The sequence below is a fragment of the Halichoerus grypus genome, chromosome X, assembly GCF_964656455.1.
Source record: "Halichoerus grypus chromosome X, mHalGry1.hap1.1, whole genome shotgun sequence".
Lineage (NCBI taxonomy): Eukaryota > Metazoa > Chordata > Mammalia > Carnivora > Phocidae > Halichoerus > Halichoerus grypus.
The window spans coordinates 15,552,635-15,575,305 of NC_135727.1; the positions used below are offsets into that span (position 1 = coordinate 15,552,635).

The following is a 22,671-nucleotide window of genomic DNA, read 5'->3' on the forward strand; positions in this document are numbered from 1 at the left end:
GGGATATAGGAGATGATTTTAGGCAGCAGATGAAAAAACAATTTGTACTCTACTTTTGTATCTATATATTTGAAATTGATGAATAAAAAATATAAGTAGTGCACTAAACCTATACTTTCTGGGATATTATAGTTTCCTAAGTAAACTTAAGTTATGGATTATCAAAAATAGATAATAATGGGGCTCCTAGCTGGCTCAGTTGGTAGAGTATATGACTATTGATCTCGGGGTTGCAAGTTCGAGCCCCACGTTGGGTGTAGAGATTACTTAAAAATAAAAATCTTTAAAAAAAATTTTAGGGGCACCTGGCTGACTCAGTCAGAAGAACGTGGACTCTTGATCTAGGAGTCCTGAGTTCAAGCCCCAAGGTAGGTGTAGAGATTACTAAAACTAAATAAACTCAAAAAAAATTTAATAAATAATAATATAGGTGCCTCCGATTTGACCAAAATCACCAAGGTGATGCATAAATGAGTGAAATTTAAGAAGCACTGCCCTTTTATCTGGAAAGAAACAGTTAAGAGTATCATCAGTTGGACAACCAAGCCAGAAACTGGGCAGTCATCTTATATTCTTCCTTCTCCCATCCCCTTTGTCCCCATCGCTGACCCACACTGAGTTGCCACACAGAAAACAGATTAAAGGCAGTGCTGCCCTGGTTGAGCTCTTTCACGGCCATTCAGCCTCTTAGTCATCCTCCATGGCAGCCCCAAGACACTCCTGTTAGTCTAGGGCCCAGTAGGACACTGACTGAGAACCGCAAGGCAGAACAGTGTGACTGGGACTTCCAAGCTAAAAAGATCCGAGTTGGGAGTCCTACTTCTGCCACTTAACCAGCTGTATGTCTCTAGTCATGCCACAGCCTCTCGGAGACTGAGTTTCATCATCTGTAAAATGGCAGCAGTAGATCCTAGCAACAGGGCTGTTCTAAGGATGAAATTAGTCACTGTATAAAGTAATATAACATTGCTCCTGGCACATAAGAGGCAATCGATACAATTTTCCTTACCACTGCACACAGGACCTCCCTCCATGACCTGGCTTCTGCCTACCTCCCATTTTAGCTTCATCTCTAGCTGTTACCACCCAAACCCCAAAACTTATGCCCACAGACATGTTCGACTCCTCACAGTCCCCCAATCATAGCATCCTGTTTCAGGCTTCCAAGCTCTTGATCACACTGATCTCCCTACTAGAAATGCTCACCCACCCATTCATTTCACATATACTTTTTCATACCCTCCATTATATCCTCCTTGTCCCTTAATCTCCTATCATAGGACATTTTAGTGTATTGATTTGTCTACAGAGCTATCTCCTTACTCAGGACTGTGAACTTCTAGAGGATAGAGACCATGTCTACTTGAGTTTGTATTCCCAACACCTAGCCCAAAACCTAGGAGATGGTAGGTGTCCCATTAATGTTTGCTAAGTGATTATAATAGAAAGCAAATTATAAGCAACTTATATTTCTACAGTAAGTTCTCAACACTTACGTGGATAGTGCAAGCATCTTTCACTATGCCACTTTTGGTAATAAAACATCCTATCGGAAATCCTGGTGTGCAGTACTTTCCATCCTCAATAATGTGACACCATATTACTGGCATATTATCAATAATCCTAAATAAAAATATTTTAAAAATAAAAGATTTAAGCATTTCACATGAAGCAATAGCAACATCATCTTGCATATATTTAAGTTCAAATTTTTAATCAAAGTCACAAAAAATAGTATATAATTTCAAATATCTATTAAAACTACTTTTTTTAAAAAACTACTGAAAGGACTTAAAATTTTTAATCAAAGTCACAAAAATAGTATACAATTTCAAGTATTAAAACAACTTTTTTAAAAAAACTACTTCTGAAAGGACTTAAAAAATTAAGTCATGTTATCTCAGTGTTATTTCAAACCTACCAGTGATGTTGATAATTTAGTTGTATTCCTTTCTTCAAAAAAGCCAGCTTTTTCATGTGGTCCTCATTTTCTCTATCATAGGATTTTACACAAACTTTTTTACATGTTTCTGTCTTGTTAAAAGAAAACTGTTAAGAAAGAAAATAGTAAAAGACTTGACTAAATTTTATAAAAACAAGTATCACAAAATAAGTACTTTACCTTACAGATAAAACTTCTCCTCAGAGACTTCAGTATGCCATCATCCTCAACACTATCTCCTTTGAGTTTCAATTCATACCTGAAATGATTACACTACACACACACACACGCACACATACACAACATGCTTTCACCACTAAGCAGAAGAATTTGCCTTCTTCAGTAACATAGAAGGTAGGATATAATATCCACTGTAGCTTCCTAAAACCACCCTGATATAGAACCCTTCACTGAAAAGTGGTAACAAAATTGATTTTAGTGATGGTCACACAACACTCTGAATATACTAAAAAACATTACATCGGAGGGGCGCCTGGGTGGCTCAGTCAGTTAAGCATCTGCCTTGGGCTCAGTCCATGATCACAGGGTCCTGGGATCTAGTCCTGCATCGGGCTCCTTGCTCAGCGGGGAGTCTGCTTCTCCCTCTGCCCACTCCCTCCCTGCTTGTGCTCTCTCTCAAATAAATAAAATCTTTAAAAAATAAAAAATAAATAAAAAACATTAAATTGGATACTTCAAGGGGCGCCTGGCTGGCTCAGTCAATAGAGCATGCAACGCTTGATCTCCAAGCTATAAGTTCAAGCCCCATGTTAGGTGTAGAGCTTACTTAAAAAAAAATGGACACTTTAAGTGGGTTACTTGGTATGTGAATATCTCTCAATAGAGCTGTTAACAAAAAAGTGTTAATAAAATATTTGATACTTTTAATATGAAACCTCTTATTTACAAAGTCTAGCTATCAGGATAAAGTACCGGTGTTACTAATCAGGAAATAATGAGCAAGAATAAACTATGAAAAAGAGTTATAGTTAGCACCTCATATCCTGAAATCATACAAATATTAACCAAAAAGTTCCCTATTGGCAGCTGAGAACACTGTCACCTTTCTTTCTTTCTTTCTTTCTTTCTTATACTGTCATGTTCTTCATTCCAAGGAACAGCATTTCTTGAAAAAGTTCACTTTTCTGTTAGGACAATGGTACTCCACAGAGGTATTTTGTGCAACTTTAATCATCGAAAAGCTAATGCCTGACACACAGACCAAAGAAATAGATCAACAGAGAACCCAGAAATAGATCTATACAACTATGTCCGTGTGATTTTTTTGACAAAGGTGCAAAAGCAATTCAGTGGAGGAAGGACAGTCTTTTCAACAGATAATGCTGAAGTAACTGGACATCTATAGGCCAAAAAAAACCCCAAAAAGCAAAAACAAAAAAAAACCCAGTAATTTCAATCCAAATCTCATACCTTATACAAAATAACTCAAAAGAGATCACAGACTTAAATATATAAAGTAATTATAAAAGTTTCAGAAGAAAACATAAAAGAAAATCTTCAAGACCTAAAGGCTATGTCATGTGTCCTTAAACTTGACACCAAAAACACAATCCATAAAAAAGAAATTTGATTATTGGACCTCATAAAAATTAATGTTTGCTCTGTCAAAGACTCTGTTAAGAAGATGAAAACACAGAGGTGCCTGGCTGGCTCAGTTGGTAGAGCACACTATTCTCGATCTCGGAGTCATGAGTTTGAGCCCCATATTAGGTATAGAGATTATTTAAAAATAAAACCTTTTAAAAAAAAAGATGATGAAAACAAAAGCTACAGACTGGGAAAAAACTATTTGTAAACTACTGTTGCAACAAAGGAATCACACCTAGAATATATAAGGAATTCTGAAAACTCAATAGTAAAGGAACAAACAATCCAAATAGAAAATGGGTAAAAGAGGAGACAGGGGCTCCTGGCTGGCTCAGTCGGTTGAGCGTCCGGCTCTTGGTTTCGGCTTAGGTCATGATCTCAGGGTTGGGAGACTGAGCCCCAGGTCAGGCTGCACACTCAGCAAGAAGTCTGAAGATTCTCTCCCTCTGCCTCTCCCCCCATTCTTTCTCCCTCTCCCTCTCACACACACACAAGTGAATGCATGTAAAACTAGTGGAATCTGAATAAGCTCTGTGCACTGTACCAGTGTCCGTTCCTGGGTTTTGCTATTGTACTACAGTCATGCAAGATGCTATCATTGGGCAAACCTGGCCACAGGGTACATGAGAGCTCCCTGTTCATGGGGGTTTTGTAGCTTCCTGTCTAGCATTATTTCAAAATAAAAAGTCTTAGGGCGCCTGGGTGGCTTAGTCAGTTAAGCATCTGCCTTCGGCTCAGGTCATAATCCCGGGGTCCTGGGATCGTGTCCCACATCAGGTTCCTTGCTCAGTGGAGAGCCTGCTTCTCCCTCTCCCTCTGCCTCTCCCCCTGCTTGTGCTCTGTCTCTCTCTCTCCCAAATGAATAAAATCTTAAAAAATAAATAAATGAATAAAAATCTTTAAAAAAAGTTTTAAAAGAAGTTAATGCCTGATGGTTTCACAAGTGTATACATAAATTAAAATTGAGCAAACTACATACTTTTTTTTTTAAAGTTTTAAGTAATCTCTATACCCCACGTGAGGCTCAAACTCACGACCCCGAGACCAAGAGTCGCATGCACCTCCGACTGAGCCAGCCAGCTGCCCCCAAACTATACACTTTCAATATGAGCAGTTTACTGTACTTCAAGTAGATGTCAATGAATTTGGAAAAAAGAAGAAAAAAAGTTAATGCCTTCATAATCATAACTGCTTATGAAAACATCCTTACTCTATACCCATTATCTATTAAGATATTGAAGGCAAAATCAATAAGACAATGACAGTCCAATGACATCTGTTTATACCACCCTACCCGAAATATGCAGGGACAATAAGGTAAACTTTTTCTTTACAAAGCAAAAATAAAATTTGAAAGGCAAAATCTTTATGTGGAATCACTCCCTACTGCAGATAGTTCAAAGACCACATACTCATGCATTCTTCTGGCAACACCACATCCTATCTCCTTTCTTTTTTCTCTACCTCCTTTTAAAACACTCTTTGGGGCACCTGGGTGGCTCAGTCATTAGGCGTCTGCCTTCAGCTCAGGTCATAACCCCAGGGTCCTGGGATCAAGCCCCGCATCGAGCCCCCCATCGAGCCCCGCATCAGGCTCCCTGCTCGGCGGGAAGCCTGCTTCTCCCTCTCCCACTCCCCCTGCTTGTGTTCCCTCTCTCGCTATGTCTCTCTCTGTCAGATAAATAAAATTTTTAAAAATAAAAAATAAATAAAAAATAAAACAGACTCTTTGCTACAATTTTAAGTAGCCAGTTCTGAGAAGATTCAATTTAAAATAATATTAAATAAGATCTGAATAACCTTATAGGGAGATGATGTTATTCGTTCTCCAAATAGTACTTGTCCGAGATTTTCAGAAGGGTTTTTCTTTCCAGAATCTTGACAGAAGTTAAAGCTAGAGGAGAAGTTCAATAAGGTAAAAACATATATATATATATCTCAGCAGAGAAATACATCTTTGCAATTTGTCAAGCCTCTCCACTGTTAATGGTAGATACTTCTAAAAACATGACCCAGAAGGTGTCTAATTATGATTTATAGACCTCATTATAGATTTCTTTTTAAATTGTTTAACTTCTTATAACTAAGAATTCATTATTTAAAATGCTCATGGTACTGCTCTTGGCTTTTGTAATGTAGGTAATCACAATCTTAAAAAAACTAACAGTATTTTCAGGGTTAAACTTCAAATTACATAAAATAAGCAAAGAATAGTTTAAAATCTGTACTAATTCTAACCTGAGACATTTAGAAACTGCTGTTATCAGTTCTGATCAAAGGGGAACTTAAACAACAAAATCCCTCCTCAAATACATGCCCACAGATTCACTCACAAATCAAATGGTTACTACATGAAAAGAATTACAACTACCTTTAAGTAAATGTGAATATATAAAATTGAATATAAAATGGCAGAAGATAAAATCAATGGTAGGCTTGCATAATATTTTAAATGCTCCTGCTAACACCCTACATTTAAACCTGGTATTTTAATGAAAATTAGATCTGATTTTACTTCTGTTTAATTAGTGGAAATAAAGTAATACCAAAGCGAGCTACAATCATTTGTTGCTATTCTCAAAATGATTGATCTTAATTTTGATTATGTGATACCAGCTCACTACTAAACTAAGCACTTGGCATCCATTAAAAACCTTAGTAGAGGGGCACCTGGGTGGCTCAGTCATTGAGCGTCTGCCTTCAGCTCGGGTCATGGTCCCGGGGTCCTGGGATCAAGCCCCGCATCGGGCTCCCTGCTCTGCGGGAAGCCTGCTTCTCCCTCTCCCACTCCCCCTGCTTGTGTTCCCTCTCTCGCTGTGTCTCTCTCTGTCAAATAAATAAAATCTTTAAAAAAAAATAAAAATAAAAATAAAAACCTTAGTAGAAACCTCCCTATCCCATGTTTTAAAAATAAACTACAACTCTGCAATGATTTTTTTAAAGTTCAAAATATAGTAACTTTATAATCTGCTTTTCTTAGAAAAATCAAGTATGGCAACTTCCTAAATTTTTAAGCATTTGCCTCACACTGAAAGCTCTCTATTTTAATCATTTTGTTCTGTTACCTTTATTACAAAATTACCACTGTATTTCTTAATATATCCAGGGCTTTCATCCACTATCTTTAAAAGCTTAAAACACACTTTTAACACAATAATATCATAATTATGATGTAACCGCAATTATATCAGAGATAATACTTATAACTTACGTATTATACTCATAAGGTAGGACAGATTCTGCTGAGTCCAATCTATTTACAAATAGTGCTATTGATGACTACAAAAAGGAAAGAAAACACTCATTAATAATACAAAATAAAACAAGGTAGCACTTGCAAAATACATAATGAAGTAACTGAAAGGTAATTGGGTCTACTGCTCCCATCAATTTATAACTGTGCAATTATAAATTTATAACTTAGGACAGTGTTATAAATGTATAACAATACAGTTATAAATTTTTAACACAGTATAGCTATAAATTCATAACATTTCATTTAGGTGGCATCACTGGATTCTCTGAATACATAAATTTTTCAGATATCTCAGCCATTCTTAACCTTTTTTAATTATAGAGCCCTTTGAGAATGTGATGAAGGCTATGGCCCCTCTCCTCAAAAAAGCATACATATTCACCAAAGTCTCTGTTCAGGTTTAGGAGGCTTCATAGGGCCCCTGGAGTCCACGGAATTCAGGTTAAGAACTTGAGATAATTAAATCTACCTGCATAAGAGCTCTCCTTGTATTATTTTAGCCGTTTTTGTAAGAATCATTCTAAAATACACTTCACTCTTTCCTATCTTAAACAGAACACGGTGATCACAATTCAACCTTCCTTGATGGCTCAGGGTCATTTTGAACATCAATCCTTGCACCAGCTTTGACTCTGTGACATTCTCAGTATCAAACTAAGTGAGAATTATTTGCCCCAAAACTACATTGCGATAGATGCTACCCACATCCCTACTACCCACACCTCTCACCCCTACCAAAGAACTTCAACTTCTTTGTGTAGATTTTAGGTCTTTCTTTTCAATTGTCAGTTGTTGAGATGCCTCTTCTCCCTTCTTCCCCACCCCCAATCTGCTAGAGAGCAAGCCCTCAATCTGTGGAATAAATCACAGATTTGTTAAAACTATATCAAAAAGGCTGAGAGCATGAGAGTTAGTGCATGAACATTAGGACATCTATTCTGGCTTTTCACAGAATACTTCTGCTTACTTCCCTGGATCTCAGCTGTGTTGTTGATAATTTACAAGATAGGATTTTTTTTAAGTAGGCTCTATGCCCAGCGTGGAGCACAACACGGGACTTGAACTCACAACCCTGAGATCAAGACCTGAGCTGAGATCAAGAGTCAGACGCCTAATTGACTGAGCCACCCAGGTGCCCCAAGATAGGATTTTTAAAACCACTAGAACAGCAGAACTTGGGTAAACACTTTATTCTTGTTCAAAATTCCATAAACTGTTTTTTTAATTGAACATCTGCTATCATCTTTACCACATGGTTAGTTTTTTTTTTTAAAGAGGATGTAGGAAATCATCAAGTTTGGCAACAAATATAAACAGCCTTACTCTAACTCTGTAAGAGTATTGTATCTGCACTTAATGAAATCTAATCAGAAATTTAGCAGTAGCAACATATATCAGTTAGAGTTTTATAAAGGTGAACAAAGTTTCTAAAAGGACAGCAGATAATTAAGGATAATAGCTCTCATCTAGAATCCCAAAACACAACGTACATAAGATTTGAACTATATTTTAAAATGCATATCTGGAGCTTACTATAATTAAAAGAATCTTAATGGTTTCACAAATCAAGTGGAGAAAAGATAAATTCTTCAATAATACTGTTAAGACAACTGGTCAGCAATCTAGGGGGGAAAAAAAGTTAAGCTGGATACTTACCTCATACATTACACCAGGAAATATCAATCTTATTTGTTAAAATTTAAACCATAAAATTTAAACCATAAAAATAATAGAAGAAACCATGGGAGAATTATTTTATAATCTTGGCTGGCTTGGTTAAGACCTTTCAAAACAGGGCAAAAAAGTCAGAAACCAAAAAAATTTTTGATATATTAGAATAAAAGCCAATTTTTCTAAATGGCGAAAAAACAAAAGCAAAAACAAACCACAATAAGCAAAACCAAAAGACAACTGACAAACTTGGGAAAAGGATGTCACAGACAAGGGACTAGTTTCCTGATTTAAGAGTGTAAATTAATGCAACCTCCATGGAAAGCAATTTGAGGATATCAAAATTGTTAAGTGCATATATTCTTTGACCCAGCAATTCCAGTCCTAGGAATTTATTCTATAGATATTCTCATATGCAACAATGTTTGGTAAGATCAAGAGAATAGAAACAAGCTAAATACATAAATAAGGGACTATGTAAATCAAGTATAGCACATCCTTATAATAGAATGCTGTACCATTAAAAAAGAACAAGGATGTTCTTTATACAATGATATAAAATGATCTCTAAGCTATATTGTTAAATGATAAAGGCACCTGAAGATGAGAACAGTATGCTCCCATTTGTGTAAAAAAAAAAAAAAAAAAAAAAAGGAGGCAAAAATGATATAAATACATATTTGTTCATTTATTCATGAAATCCCTAGCAGGATACATGAGAAACTGATGATATTGGTGCTCTCCAGGGAGGGGTACTATGTGACTAAAAGACCCAGGTAGATGAGACCTTCACAGAGAAAAACCTCTTATCTGTCTATATCCTTGTATATTATTCTAAGTGAGATCATTACAATCAGGGGGATGAACATTTTTGTAGACTTTGATATATATTTCAAATTACTCTCCAAAGGGTTCAAGTTTAACTATTAAACCAATCTACATGCCATCAAAAGGCAGCAAAGAGACAAGTCCAGGAGGACTTGCACAAGAAAAACAGACTGATCCCTTTTATAAGTTAATGTTATGAGAAAAAAAAAAAGCAGGGACTGTGCTTGATTCAAAGAACCATAGACTACAATAAAGAGATGCAATTTGTGGTCCTAGATTGGATTCTGGTTTGGTTATTTCAGGGATAACTAGGGAAATCTGACTGTGAACTTGGTAATACATGAGATAAAAATGTATTGATGTGGAAAGATAGAGTTGTTAATAGAAAAGTGCAGGTTATGGGATGGTTAAGCATCTGCCTTCGGCTCAGGCTCAGGTCATGATCACAGGATCCTGGAATCCAGTCCTGTATGGGGCTCCTTGCTAAGCAGGGAGCCTGCTTCTCCCTCTGCCTGCTGCTCCCTCTGCTTGTGCTCTCTCTCTCTCACAAATAAATTTTTAAAATCTTTTTTAAAAAAGGAAAGAAACAAGATATTGATTAAAAAAGAAAGAAAAGTGCAGGTTACAAAATAACATGAATACCACAATTTTATGTAGGTAAAAAATGCATATGGACTTTCATTCATTGCTAGTGGGAATGCAAAATGATATAGCCACTTTGGAAGACAGCTTGGCAGTTTCTTAAAAAACTAAACATACTCTTAGTATACAATCTAGCAATGATACTCCTTGGTATTTTCCTAAAGGAGTTGAAAACATAAGTCTACACAAAAACCTGCACAATGTCTATAGCAGCTTTGTTCATCATTGTGAAAACTTGGAAGCAACCAAGATGTCTTTAGTAGGTGAATATATAAATGAATTGTGGTACATCCAGATAATGGAATATTATTCAAAACTGAAAAGCAATGAACTATTAAGCCATGAAAAGACACTGAGGAACCCTAAATGCATATTACTAAGTGAAAGAAGCAAGTCTGAAAAGTCTACATACTGTAGGATTCCAACTATATGACATTCTGGAAAAGACAAAACTATGAAGACAGTAGATAGATCAGTGGTTGCCAGGGATTAAGAGAGGGGTGGATGAATAGCAGAGAACATAGAGAATGTATAAAGCAGTGAAATTATTCTATATAATATTATAATGATGGATACATGTCATTACACATTCCTCCAAACTCACAGAATGACCAAGGGTGAAGTGTAATATGAACTATGGGCTTTGGGTGGGAATGATGTGTCAATCTAGGTTCATCAACTGTAAGGAATGTAACACTCTGGTGAGGGATGTTGATGAAGAAAGCTAGGCATGTGTGGGAGCAGGGGTATATGGGAACTCTATTTTCTGCTCGATTTTGCTGTGAACCTAAAACTGCTCTAAAAAAATCTAAAAAGTCTATTAAAAATACACATGCGGGTATGAGTATGTGTAGGAAAAAATCTAGAATATATGCTAGGATAGCAAGAGTGGTAATTCTCTAGTTATTAGAAATGTTTTTCTTATTTTTTGCCTACCTGCATTTTCTAACCATGTATGATGCATGCTACTGCTTTTGTAATAGCAAAAATTTTAAAACTAAAAAAAAAAAAAAAAAATCAAGGGGCTGGATGCTACCAAATGAAGTTTAGAGTGTTAAACCTAAAAATGAGAGACTCACCAAAAGACAGAAGATGAAATCTCAGAATAAAAAGTAGAACACATGTAGGGATGCAATAACAGCCTAAAAAGAAAAGAGCTTATGGAAAAGAAGTTCCAGACATTTGTTATGGTTAAAGATCATGTTTCTTTGCTAGGAAGCCTGATGAAATATAGAGATCCAGGATGAGGTATTACCAGAGAAAAGGCAGACATAAAAATATTTTGTAATGCCATTTCTTACATTACATGTGTTTGGCAAGATGTTGGCTCAAAACATTACTATCAAAACTTCACACAGGAAAAGGCAAGTTCCAGGTTTTAAGAGCAAACTTGCTGCCCCTAAAACTGGCCTTTAAAAAATCCTGGAACTTTCAAGTTGGTTAAGTCTATAGTTAAACCACACCCAGCACTGTTCTCAACTTCCCAGTGCCTTTGTGGTGCCTTATGCCAGAACGCTCCCCCATCCAATGAGGAGTCAGAAAAGTAAGTCTTATTGTTTTGTTTTTTTTTTTTGCGAGAGAGAGAGAGAGAGAGAGAGAGAGAGCGCGAGCGAGCATGAGCAGGGGAGAGCAGCAGAGGGAGAGGGAGAAGCAGGCTCCCCACTGAGCAGGGAGCCTGATGCGGGACTCGATCCCAGGACTCTGAGATCATGACCTGAGCTGAAGGCAGATGCTTAACCGACTGAGCCACCCAGGCGCCCAAGTCTTATTCTTTAATATATTTTGAATTGATTACTTACACACACACACAAAAAAAACCTTTTCTGGACTCAGCTTACAGTTACAGAAACCAAGCTGCTAAAGAAAGGAGTCAGAAAATTATTGGGTGTTGAAGAACACACAGAAGAGGAATTGGGTCAGAAATCTCTGCCCAGGGGCGACTGGCTGCGTCAGTGGGAGGAGCATGCGACTCTTGATTTTGGGGTCTTGAGTTCGAGCCCCAGGTGGGTGTAGAGATGACTTAAATAAATAAACTTTAAAGGAAAAAAAGAAATCTCTGCCTAAAGAAAGCTAATAATGACAATAGTTACCATTTATGGAAAGCTTACTAAGCGCCAGGTACAGTTGTCAGTGCTTTTCATACATTGTCTCATTTTATTCTCACAAGTCTGAGAGGTAAATAATATCTTGGTGTTTGCAGGTAAAGGGCCCAGGGGAGACAAAAGTGCATTAACAAGAATTAAAGAGGTAAAAAACAGGAGACCAGAGGAGTGAAGAATGACAGAAAGGAAACATGGTAGGGGTGTATCTAAGACCACAGTGAGGTGGGTGGGGGGACGAATGAAAGAGCTGATGCGGATTAAGCAGCGCACTTGTGATGAGCTCCCGGTCTTTGTATGGAAGTGTTCAATCACTAAATTGTACACCTGAAACTAATTTAACACTGTATGTGCACTGACTGGAATTTAACTAAAAAAAAACACAGTGAGTCCTGAGAGGGAGAGTGTACAAGGAGGACAATCGGAAAGGGAGGGACAGAGGGAGAGGAAAGAGCCAAGGAGGAAGAAGGAAAGGAACTGCGACAGAAAAGGAGGAGCTAAGAAAGGTGGAGGAGCAGCCAATAGGGAGGGAGGAAAGGGAGGCGCTCAGAGAAAGGAGGAACAGAAGGAGCTAATAAGTGCGGTGGAGAAGCCGCCCAGAAAGGAGAAAGCAAGAGGGCGAGCCCAGAGGGAAGAGAAAGAGGGAGGGGTGGAGTCAGGCAGAAGGGGCGGGACCTAGAGGGGAGAGCGTAACGAAGGGGCGGGGCTAAGGGGGAAGAGAGGCGGAAGGGGCGGGGCCAAGACACCGGGGCGGGGCCGAGAGGGAGGGGAGGGGCTGAGAGGGAAGTGGGGAAGGGCGGGGCGGAACGGAGAGGGAGGGGAGATGCTGAGGGGAAGGGGAGGAGCTGAGAGGGAAGTGGGGAAGGGCGGGGCGGAACGGAGAGGGAGGGGAGGGGCTGCGAGGGAAGTGGGGAAGGGAGGGGCGGAGCGGAGAGAGAGCAGAAGAGGAAAAGCTGAGATGAAAGGGAGGGAGCCAAGAGAAATGGGGGAGAAGGAGGAGCTATGAGGACGGAGGAAGAGCTGAGCGGGAGTTGGACGAACGGAGAGTAAGGGGAGGAGCCAAAAGAGAGGGAAAGAGAATCTGAGAAAAAGAGAGGTCCGGATCCTCCAAGTGCGAGGCTCAGAGATAAAGACGCCGAGACACACACCCACAGAGAGGACTTTGGCATTCTGGGTCGGAGGCAAAAGAGCTCGCGACCGTGGTCTCCCCCGGTGTGCCCCATACCCCTACCCGAAGCCTTCCCCTCACATCTCACTGCCTCTCCCACTGGTCCTCACCTTGCAGGTTGCAGTCTCTCGGGCCGCCTCGCAGAAGTTAACTGGAGCCAACCCGGGGAGGTAGAAGGCCGCGCTGCGGGTGGCGTGAAGCCCCAGGAACAGCCCCAGCCCCAGCAGCCACCTCAGCCCGGGGAGGGCGAGCCTGAGGCGGCAACGGTTGGTTCCCACGCGGAAACCACGAGTACTCATTTCGGGAGCCCGGCTCAGGGCTCGGGCGAGATCGAACCAGTGGAGGGGAGAAACGGAAATGATAAAGAACCGTGGACGGGGACGAGCCGAGACCGACTGGTGGGACTAGAACTCCGAGGAAAGCCACTTATTCCGACGAGACAGTGGCTTGGAACCCGTTGCTAGGGCGCCAGGCTGCGTTTATGAGCGCGCGCAGTACGCATGCGTGCGGCTCTGCGCGACGTCTTCCACCCCCCCCACCTCTCCCACTCCCCCCATCCCCCACCCGCAGCCTGGTACTTTCCTGCGGCTGGAGCTTCCTCGCTGAGCGGGGGAGGGGGGCAGGGGAGGCTGGCTAAGAGGTCTCAGCATCGCAACATCACAACTTCACAGGGTGAGGTGTCCTCCCCGAGTTTGCCTCAGTCCCAAAGTAGCAGTGTTACCGCCCCCCCACCATCTTCACTTCTTCCTGCGGGGTGGTGGGACAAGAGGGGTAAAGAGGGGGAATTCCGGGGCCAAGCTGTCCAGGATGGTGGGTATTAGGCGCTTGAAATGCCGCCAGTCCAAAATTAATGTTCCGTAAGTGTCAAATGCACACCCAGTATCAGAGACTGCTTGGAAAAAAGAATGCAAACCTCTGCATTTTTATATTGATTGCATACCGAAATTGTAATATTTTGGGTCAGTTGCGTTAAATAAAACATTGTTAAAATTAATTCACCTGGGCGCCTGGGTGGCTCAGTTGGTTAAGCGATTGCCTTCGGCTCAGGTCATGATCCTGGAGTCCCGGGATCGAGTCCCACATCGGGCTCCCTGCTCAGCAGGGGGCCTGCTTCTCCCTCTGCCCTCTTCCCTCTCGTGCCCTCTGTCTCTCATTCTCTCTCTCAAATAAATAAATAAAAATCTTTAAAAAAATTAATTTCACCTGTTTCTTTTTAAAGTGTGGCTGCTAGGGGCGCCTGGCTGGTTCAGTCCGTAGAGCACGGGCCTCTTGATCTCAGGATCATGAGTTCAAACCCATGTTGGGCGTGGAGCCTACTTTAACATAAATAAAAATAAAGCGTGGCTACTAGAACATTTAAAATGACACGTGGCTCGCATCATATTTCTTTTTTTATTCGTTAAAGCAATTTTTAATATAAATAAATTCTGCAAAAATACTACAGCAAAACAAAGCCATGCAGTGTTACCAATTAACCAGTTCAGCTATTCGGTATTTTTATGTTGTCTGTGATGATACATGTATCGCTCAATGTGAAATAAGTTCTGGCATCATTCCTACCTGGGAGACACAACTTTTATTTTACATTCATGACTTAAGCAGAATATGTTTATTATGATTCAATGATAATCTGAAAAAATAAAAATCACCTTAAGAAAACCACACACCCACAAAAAAAAAGAAAAGAAAACCACAATAATCACATCCTAGAGAATGCCAGGTGGACTTATCCTAAATATATTCATTGAAGCGTGGTTGACACACAATATTACATCAATTTCAGGTGTACAACATAGTGATTCCACAAGGCCTTCCATTTCTATTGGTCTGGGGAAGGAGGGGGGGAGGGGGGAAAGGCTACAGAAGAGGGAGGGAGAGGGAAGTGTTGCCCTTAGTCTTTGAAAGTTTCACTTAGCGGCGGGGATCTTATTTTTCGACCTCTTGTAAGAACGCTCGTCGCCCTCGCCTTCCGCTCCCTGTGCTGTCCTATAATGCAAAGTGCTTGTATTTGGACCCAGGCAGTAGTGTAGGTATCATACAACAAAGATAGTAGAAGAGCTGATCCTTTTTCCTCCTGGTCTGTCAAGAGCTTTGGAGAACAAGAGGTCACTTGTTTACGCTGAGCCCAGTGCGCCTGGCCATTCTGTCCAAGTTCCCTCGCTCCGAGAGGTCTGCGTCCTCTGTTGATTGGCAGCCGGCGATTCCAGGCAGAACAAAGGCAGAGAGCTGGCGGTTAGCAGAGGCCTGTAGAATTTAGCGAGTTAACTCTTGAACTAGAGAGGCAGGAAAAGTTGCAGGGAGAAAATGTACCAATGATCAGAATCCGGGGCGTTGTAAGAGAGGGGAGAACGAACTTAACCACGCGGACTGGAGAAGCCCTTGTAAAGATTTGGAGAACAGGAGAAGGTGATCAGAAGGGGCACTACTTTTGCGAAGAGGAACAGGAAAGAGGAGCTGGGAAGCGGTAGAGCGGTCACGATTAGAAGTCACCAGAGCTTGAATACAAATCTTGCGTTTTACCACTACATTACCACCCCTCTCCAGGCAGCCTGTGGCTGAAAAAGTGTACATGTTTAAATAAACGGGACGCTCGGCCAGCCTCCCAGGCCTGGGCGCGGGGTCTAGCGGCTGCTCTAGGGCCCTGCGGGCGGGGACTGCAGCGGGGACTGCAGCGAGGACTGGGCGCCCTACTGAGCGAGCACAGGCGGCTCACCGAGTGTGGGGACCGTGGGCGACGGGGCTCCCCGGGACCGGTGTGCCACCCGGGTCACCTACAGGACGCCGGCCTCCGCCCCTCCGCAGACGCAGGAGACAGAGAAGCAGGAAAGAGCAGCCGGCTCTTGATCCGTTTTGCCCCCATCCCCGTCCTCATCTACAACTCCAACTGTGACTTTGAGGTCTTCCATTAAAGCTCCCCGCCGCGCCGTGTCTGTTAAACTCAAGAAGCGAAGCAGCACCGAGGGCTACGTCCCCGTTCTCAGCAATAAGACACAGCCCTCCCGGTGTCCCCACTGAGTGATTGTCACCAGCTCCATCTACCTGCTGGGCCTGAAATGGAGGCGGCTCCTTCTGGTGGATTCTCTGTGCTCCTTGTGCTCCAGGAGTTGTCTTCTGTTCCCCACCCCCAACCTCCCCCCCTCCCCCTAATGTGCAAGCCATTCACTAGGCAGGCCTGGCTTTGCCCAACTCCAAGGCTCCCCCTCCCCCATGCTCCAATTTGAAGACCTCTTCCAGAGGGAGGCCTGACTGGCACCTGTAACTAGGGACCGTTTTATTTCTTCCTTTCCAATTCTTATGCCTTTTATTTCTTGTTCTTGCCTTGTCGCACTATATAGGATTTCCAATAGGATATTAAATAAGAGGAGACATCCTTACCTGTCCTCCTTCTCAAGGGGAAAACATTCAGTTTTTAACCATGCAGTATGATACCCCCTATAGGCTTTTTTTTTTTCTTAAAGATTTTATTTATTTATTTGACAGAGAAAGAGCAGGAGCACACAAGCAGGGGGAGTGACAGGCAGAGAGAGAGGGAGAAGCAGGTTCCCCGCTGAGCAAGGAGCCCGCTTAGGGGCTCATTCCCAGGACTCTGGGATCATGACCTGAACCGAAGGCAGACACTTAACGGACTGAGCCACCCAGGCGCCCCAAACTATAGGTTTTTTTATACTTGTCCTTTATCAGGTTAAGGAAGTTCCTTTCTCTTCCTAGTTTGTTGAGAGTTTTTATCATGACTAGATATTGAATTTTATCCAATTTTTTGGCAGTGTTTCTTATTAAGGCTATTAATATGATGCATTACATTGATATTTAAATGTTGAATCAGTCATGTATTTCCAGAATAAACCCCACTTGGTTGGATGATATGTAAAAACAAACAAACAAAAAAACAAGTGGAGCTATATTGTAGTGTGGAATGCAAAATTTGCAAGGCTTTTAAAAGATAAAATTCAAGAGAGAGAGGCAAACCAAGAAACAGAGGCTTAACTATAGAGAACAAACTGATGATTATAAGGGAAGTGGGTGGGGGGGACGGGGGAAACAGGTGATGGGGATTAAGGAGCGCACTTGTGATGAGCACCTGGCGGTGTATGGAAGTGTTGCATCACTATATTGTACACCTGAAACTCATATTACACTCAACTAATTGGACTTAAAAACTTTAAAGAGATGAAATTCAAAGAAATTAATCTCTTAATGTAGGTTATGCCCCAAACTCCGGGGAGACGTGGGTTTTCCCTTCTATGCCATTAGGAGTATTTTAGTGGAAAGTGAAGAATACATTATTCATTTTATTTGCTTACTTGTCTCTCACCCTCTACTGAAAGTAAGCTCCTTAAGCACAGGATCCTTTTTTTGTCTTCATATTCCTAGCACAGGATGTGAGGGCGATCTGGCTGCGACATCTGTCACCCCATTGATCGCCAGGGTAGATTCGGCTGATCTGGCTAGCTAGGCGGGAGTCCCCTTCCTCCCTCACCGCTCCATGTGCGTCCCTCCTGAAGCTGCACGCTCCGTCGAAGAGGATGACCTTCCCCGATAGAGGAGGACCGTTCTTCCGTCAAGGGTATACGAGTAGCTGTGCTCCCCTGCTAGAACCTCCAAACAAGCTCTCAAGGTCCATATCCCTAGCACAGACCCAAGCACTTGGTAAGAGCATATTGGAGAAGAAAAATTTTCTCTATGCTTCAAGGTTTTTTTAATTGGTCTAAGAATTACACTGACATAAGACAGATTAACAGGAGGAAAATCTAATTTAATTATGTACATATGGGGAATCCACAAAACATGAGAGATTTCAAAAACAGGAAAAATGACGTATATATGTCATTCTGGACTAAGGAGAAGGGGGTAGGGGTCTGGGGATTCAAATGGAAGGCAGGCAATTCACAAGAAATTGAAAAAGAGCAAATGTTTTGTAAACAAATGTTTGCCCGGCCATACAGAAACAATGGGACACAAAAAAGAATTTTAACAGATTTTGCTAAGTTCCTCTGTCTGCCACACCTAGATTGTTATACTATAGTTATCTGTCGCTATAGCTCCCTTTCTAGAACAGGTCCTCTATCTAGATTCTTTTGGGGGGGGGTGCAGAGGGAGAGGGAGAGAGAATCTTAAGCAGGCTCCACACCCAGGTGCAGAGCCCAACATGCAGGGTTCTATCTCATGACCCTGAGATCATGACCTGAGCCAAAACCAAGAGTCACTGCCTGAGCCACCTAGGCACCCTGCCGGAGTCCAGCTCCAGCTGGGGTGGGTCTCTCGTAGGAAAGGACGGCGTCAGCGAATGAGGAGACACAGACACAGGATCAGGGTGCAAGCATCTCCTCCTGACAGCCTCGGAGGAACTTTATTTATATGTTAGGATATTTTTGTTTTTCCATACTTTCGTAACATGTGATTATGTTTTTTTTACAATTTATTGAGATAATCTTAGATCATTTTTTGGACTACAGACATAGCCTTCTTTCATTTTTCCTTTGTAATGGTTAACATGACCTTTATTGACTTCCGCGAAAACTAAAAAACAGTACGCAAAGAGAAAGGTGCTAGGCAGAGCGTGACCATCTTGTTATTTTGTTCTATAGAAACTAATTCTTCGTGGAATTAGTTTCATTATGATTGCTTAGATAGGCGTAACTAAGATGAGTAGTCACTTTATCATGAAACCCCAGAAATATTCCCACAATTACAAAGATTGCCATAAACAAAATGAAAGAGAATAGCAGGAGCCAGCTGTGAAGTCTCCTGTTTTCAGGATCGTCCCCCATACTTGGACCTTGTCAAACAGCATGAGTAGCTTGGCTCGCGCCAGCACCCCAAGATTCTTTTAGGCAGTTAAGGGGAAGATAAAAAAAAGAAAAAGAAAAACTTCCTGGGGCTCCTGGCTGGCTCAGATGGAAGAGTATGCAACTCTTGATCTCAGGGTCCTGAATTCAAGCCCCATGTTTGGTGTAAAGATTACTTAAATAAATAAGCTGAAAAAAAGGAGAAAAGAAAAATTTCCCCAATCTTCTGTTTCTTTTAAAGATTATTTATTTATTTGACAGAGAGAGATAGCGAGAGCAGGAACCCAAGCAGGGGGAGTGGGAGAGGGAGAAGCAGGCTTCCTGTGGAGCAGGGAGCCCGATGCGGGGGCTCGATCCCAGGACCCTGGGATCATGACCTGAGCCGAATGGCAGACGCTTAATGACTTAGCCACCCAGGAGCCCCTCTTCTGTTTCTTAATAATCAGCCTAGGGGTGCCTGGCTGGCTCATTCAGAGGAGCCTGCGACTCTTGATCTCAGGCTCGTGAGTTCAAGCCCCATAATGTTGGGTGCAGAGATTATTTAAATAAATAAAACTTAAAATATTTTTTTGAAAAGAAAAAAATCAAACTAAAATAATCCACATGCCTAAGAGACACATTTTGGGGTGTCAAATTTTGCTCCCCATCAAGCACAATACATTGATTCAGAATAAATGAAAAGATGGAAGAATGAATGCCATGTAACTTACACTGCCGCGGCATTTTTATATATTTTACTTCATTTAGAAGTCAAAAGAGGATGCAATAAAAGATGGGAGTAAGTGTAGATAACCAGGATAATCCCTCTTTATTTACAGCAGTAGAGTCTGCATAGTTCCTGCATAGATCCTCCCAGTGCCCATGTAAGGTAGGCAGGGTAGTTATTTTATGTGAGATAACTGAGGCCAAGAGTAGTTAGTTTGCTTGTCCAAGGTCACACAGTAATAGAGGACCAAGTCAAGGCTAGGAAGCAGGTCCCCTGATGTCTAATTTAGTTCTGAAATATAATGGAATTAAAAGGAAGTGCCAGGGACACCTGGGTGGCTCAGTCGGTTAGGCATCTGCCTTTAGGGGCGCCTGGGTGGCTCAGTCGTTAAGCGTCTGCCTTCGGCTCAGGTCATGATCCTAGGGTCCTGGGATCGAGCCCGGCATCGGGCTCCCTGCTCCGCAGGAAGCCTGCTTCTCCCTCTCCCACTCCCCCTCCTGGTGTTCCCTCTCTGGCTGTGTCTCTCTCTGTCAAATAAATAAATAAAATCTTAAAAAAAAAAAAAAAAAGCATCTGCCTTTGGCTCAGGTCATGGTCTCGGGGTTCTGGGATCGAACCCCGTGGCGGGCGGGTGGGGAGAGGGGACCTCCCTTCTCTGCTCTCTCTGTCTCTCAAATAAATAAATAAAATCTTATAAAAAATAATAAAAGGAAGTACCAAGTGGTAATAAAAAAGAAATAAACTCATTTTATGTAGCTGGAAACTTGACAGCTACATCAACTATGAAACACGCAAGTAAAAGCTTGAGTGAAGCATATGAACCTGAAGTTAGGAGCTAACTTTAGCAGTGGTGCACAGAGAGATTCAACCATGAAATTTGTGATATGCAGCGTCACTCAACTCTGAAAAAGGAGAGAAATGTGAGGAATGGCACTTCACAGAAGTGGGTGCTTTGGGCTGCACTACAGACAATGTGTAAGATGGAGGAATACAGTAACTAGGTCTTTAATGGTTCGTCTTTCATAGTGACATTTTCCCCCTCGATTCCAACCATTTGGAGTTAAAGATATCCAAGTGACAGTTCCCATCCTCTTTCCAGTTCACTCCGACGTGTACATATCAAAATTCAGTAGGGGAACAAAGGAATACTGTGACCCAGTGAAATCATGCTCTATTTAAGCCATGTTTCTAAATCAGCATATTGGAACATCAAAAAAAGTACTAATGTGCCATGGTAGGCCAGGGTGCCAGCCCAGAGGCCACATCATACCTTTCATAGTGTCCTGACAGCATCAGTCTAGCTTATCCCTTGGGCCTCCGGCCTTGACTCACTTTTTCCTTCCCAGGTCCCCCAAAATCTAAATAGGTTTCTTTCAAACTGGTAGTGTAAATCTCATCATTTCACACTCCCCCTTAAAATCCTTTGCTGCACAGGGGGGCCTGGCCATCTCAGTTGGTAGAGCATCCCACTCTTGGTCTCAGGGTCATGAGTTCAAGCCCCACATTGGGTGTAGAGATTATTTTCACAAAAATTAAAATTAAAAAATCCTTTGCTGGGACACCGGGGTAGCTCAGTTGGTGAAGTGTCTGCCTTTGGCTCAGGTCATGATCCTGGGGTCCCGGGATGGAGCCCTGCATTGGGCTCCCTGCTCAGCGGGGAGCCTGCTTCTCCCTCTCCCCCCTGCTAGTGCTCTCCTGCTATCTCTCTCTCACGCACGCGCAAATAAATAAATAAAATCCTTAACATAAATAGTTAAATAAATAATCCTTTGCTGCACAAATCAATGTAATGTGGCGGGGGGGGGGGTGGCTAGATTGGATCCTGGCACAGAAAAAGGACACTAGTGAAAAAATTGGTGAAAGCAAAATAGAGTTTTAGTTTGCTTAATACCATTGTACTGATGCGTATTTCTTCCTTTGATCATTGTACCATAGTTATGTAAGATGTTCACATTAAGTGAAGCCCAGCGAAAGGTGTATGAGACCTCTATGTACTATTTTTGCAACACTTCTGTAAATCTAAAATTATCTCGAAGTAAAAAATTGAAAAACTCTCCTGCTGGCTCTCCATTGCCCTAAGGGTTAAGTCCAATTTTTGCTTAGCACGGCCTGCTCCACCTAACCCGCAACCTCCAACACACACCTCCCCGGCATCAACCTTCTGTTGTGGATGGAGCTCCACTCCCACAATTACTCTGATCCTGCTCCAGAGAATTACTTTTAGTTATGGGAAGAGGCCATTCTCTCTAGCCTCTGAACAAATTGATCCTTGCTGTTCATAGGTCTAGTACGCTCTGCGGACGCTCACCCCCTCTCCTACCTTTTGCTTGGCTGAAATCTTGATCCTGTATTTCAGCTCATAATTTGGAAGCTACTTTTCCCAGTGTATGTTCCCTGACAGCCCCCCAACACTACACATATCCCACTGCCTCACACCCACACAGAGAGTTGGATCAAGTGTCCCTTGAATATGTTCCCACTGTACTTTATGTATTACTTCTGATTTGTCACTTTCACACTGTATTACAGTCCTGTCTCCCCCCTCACCCCCCACCTGGTTGATCGTGAACTCTGGATCTTCCCCTTCTATCCACAGCTACCGCCATTAAAGTAGCTTGACTTCACGGGTTTAACACTTTGAAGCTTAAGCTTCCCCTTTGAGTAATTATTCTCGTAATTCATATACTCTGATAGAGTGAAAGGGAAGAGTTTTAGTTTTTCCCTTTGTACTACAGAATTTCTGACCTGACAATCATATTTTTGCACCAATATCAACTTGTTATCAAAGGATACATAGATCCCCGTATTACAGAAATCATTGCAAAATGATCACCGCAATAAATCTAGTTTAAACATCCATCACCATACATAGTTATAATTTTTTTTCTTTTTTCTCTTTCTTTCTTTTTTTTTAGTTTTATTTTTAAGTAATCTCCACACCCAATGTGGGGCTCAAACTCACAAC

At 41.7% G+C, this 22,671-nt stretch overlaps 1 protein-coding gene across 3 annotated transcripts in view; it reads right to left on the reverse strand.

Annotated features, from left to right (window-relative positions):
• LOC118542091 (transmembrane 9 superfamily member 2-like) overlaps window positions 1–13,685 on the reverse strand; it is a 74,083-nt gene extending 60,398 nt beyond the window's left edge. For all 3 annotated transcript variants that reach the window (XR_013444535.1, XM_078064084.1, XM_078064083.1), the window contains exons 1-5: window positions 13,325–13,685; window positions 6,762–6,829; window positions 5,351–5,444; window positions 1,922–2,049; window positions 1,497–1,623 (exon numbers count right to left, since the gene is read on the reverse strand). Coding sequence is in view for 2 of the 3 variants with exons in the window: in XM_078064084.1 (XP_077920210.1) it covers window positions 1,497–1,623; window positions 1,922–2,049; window positions 5,351–5,444; window positions 6,762–6,829; window positions 13,325–13,513 (606 nt within the window). In the remaining variant the exon portion in view is untranslated. The remainder of the gene's footprint in view (window positions 1–1,496; window positions 1,624–1,921; window positions 2,050–5,350; window positions 5,445–6,761; window positions 6,830–13,324) is intronic.
• Between the last annotated feature and the right edge of the window lie 8,986 nt (window positions 13,686–22,671).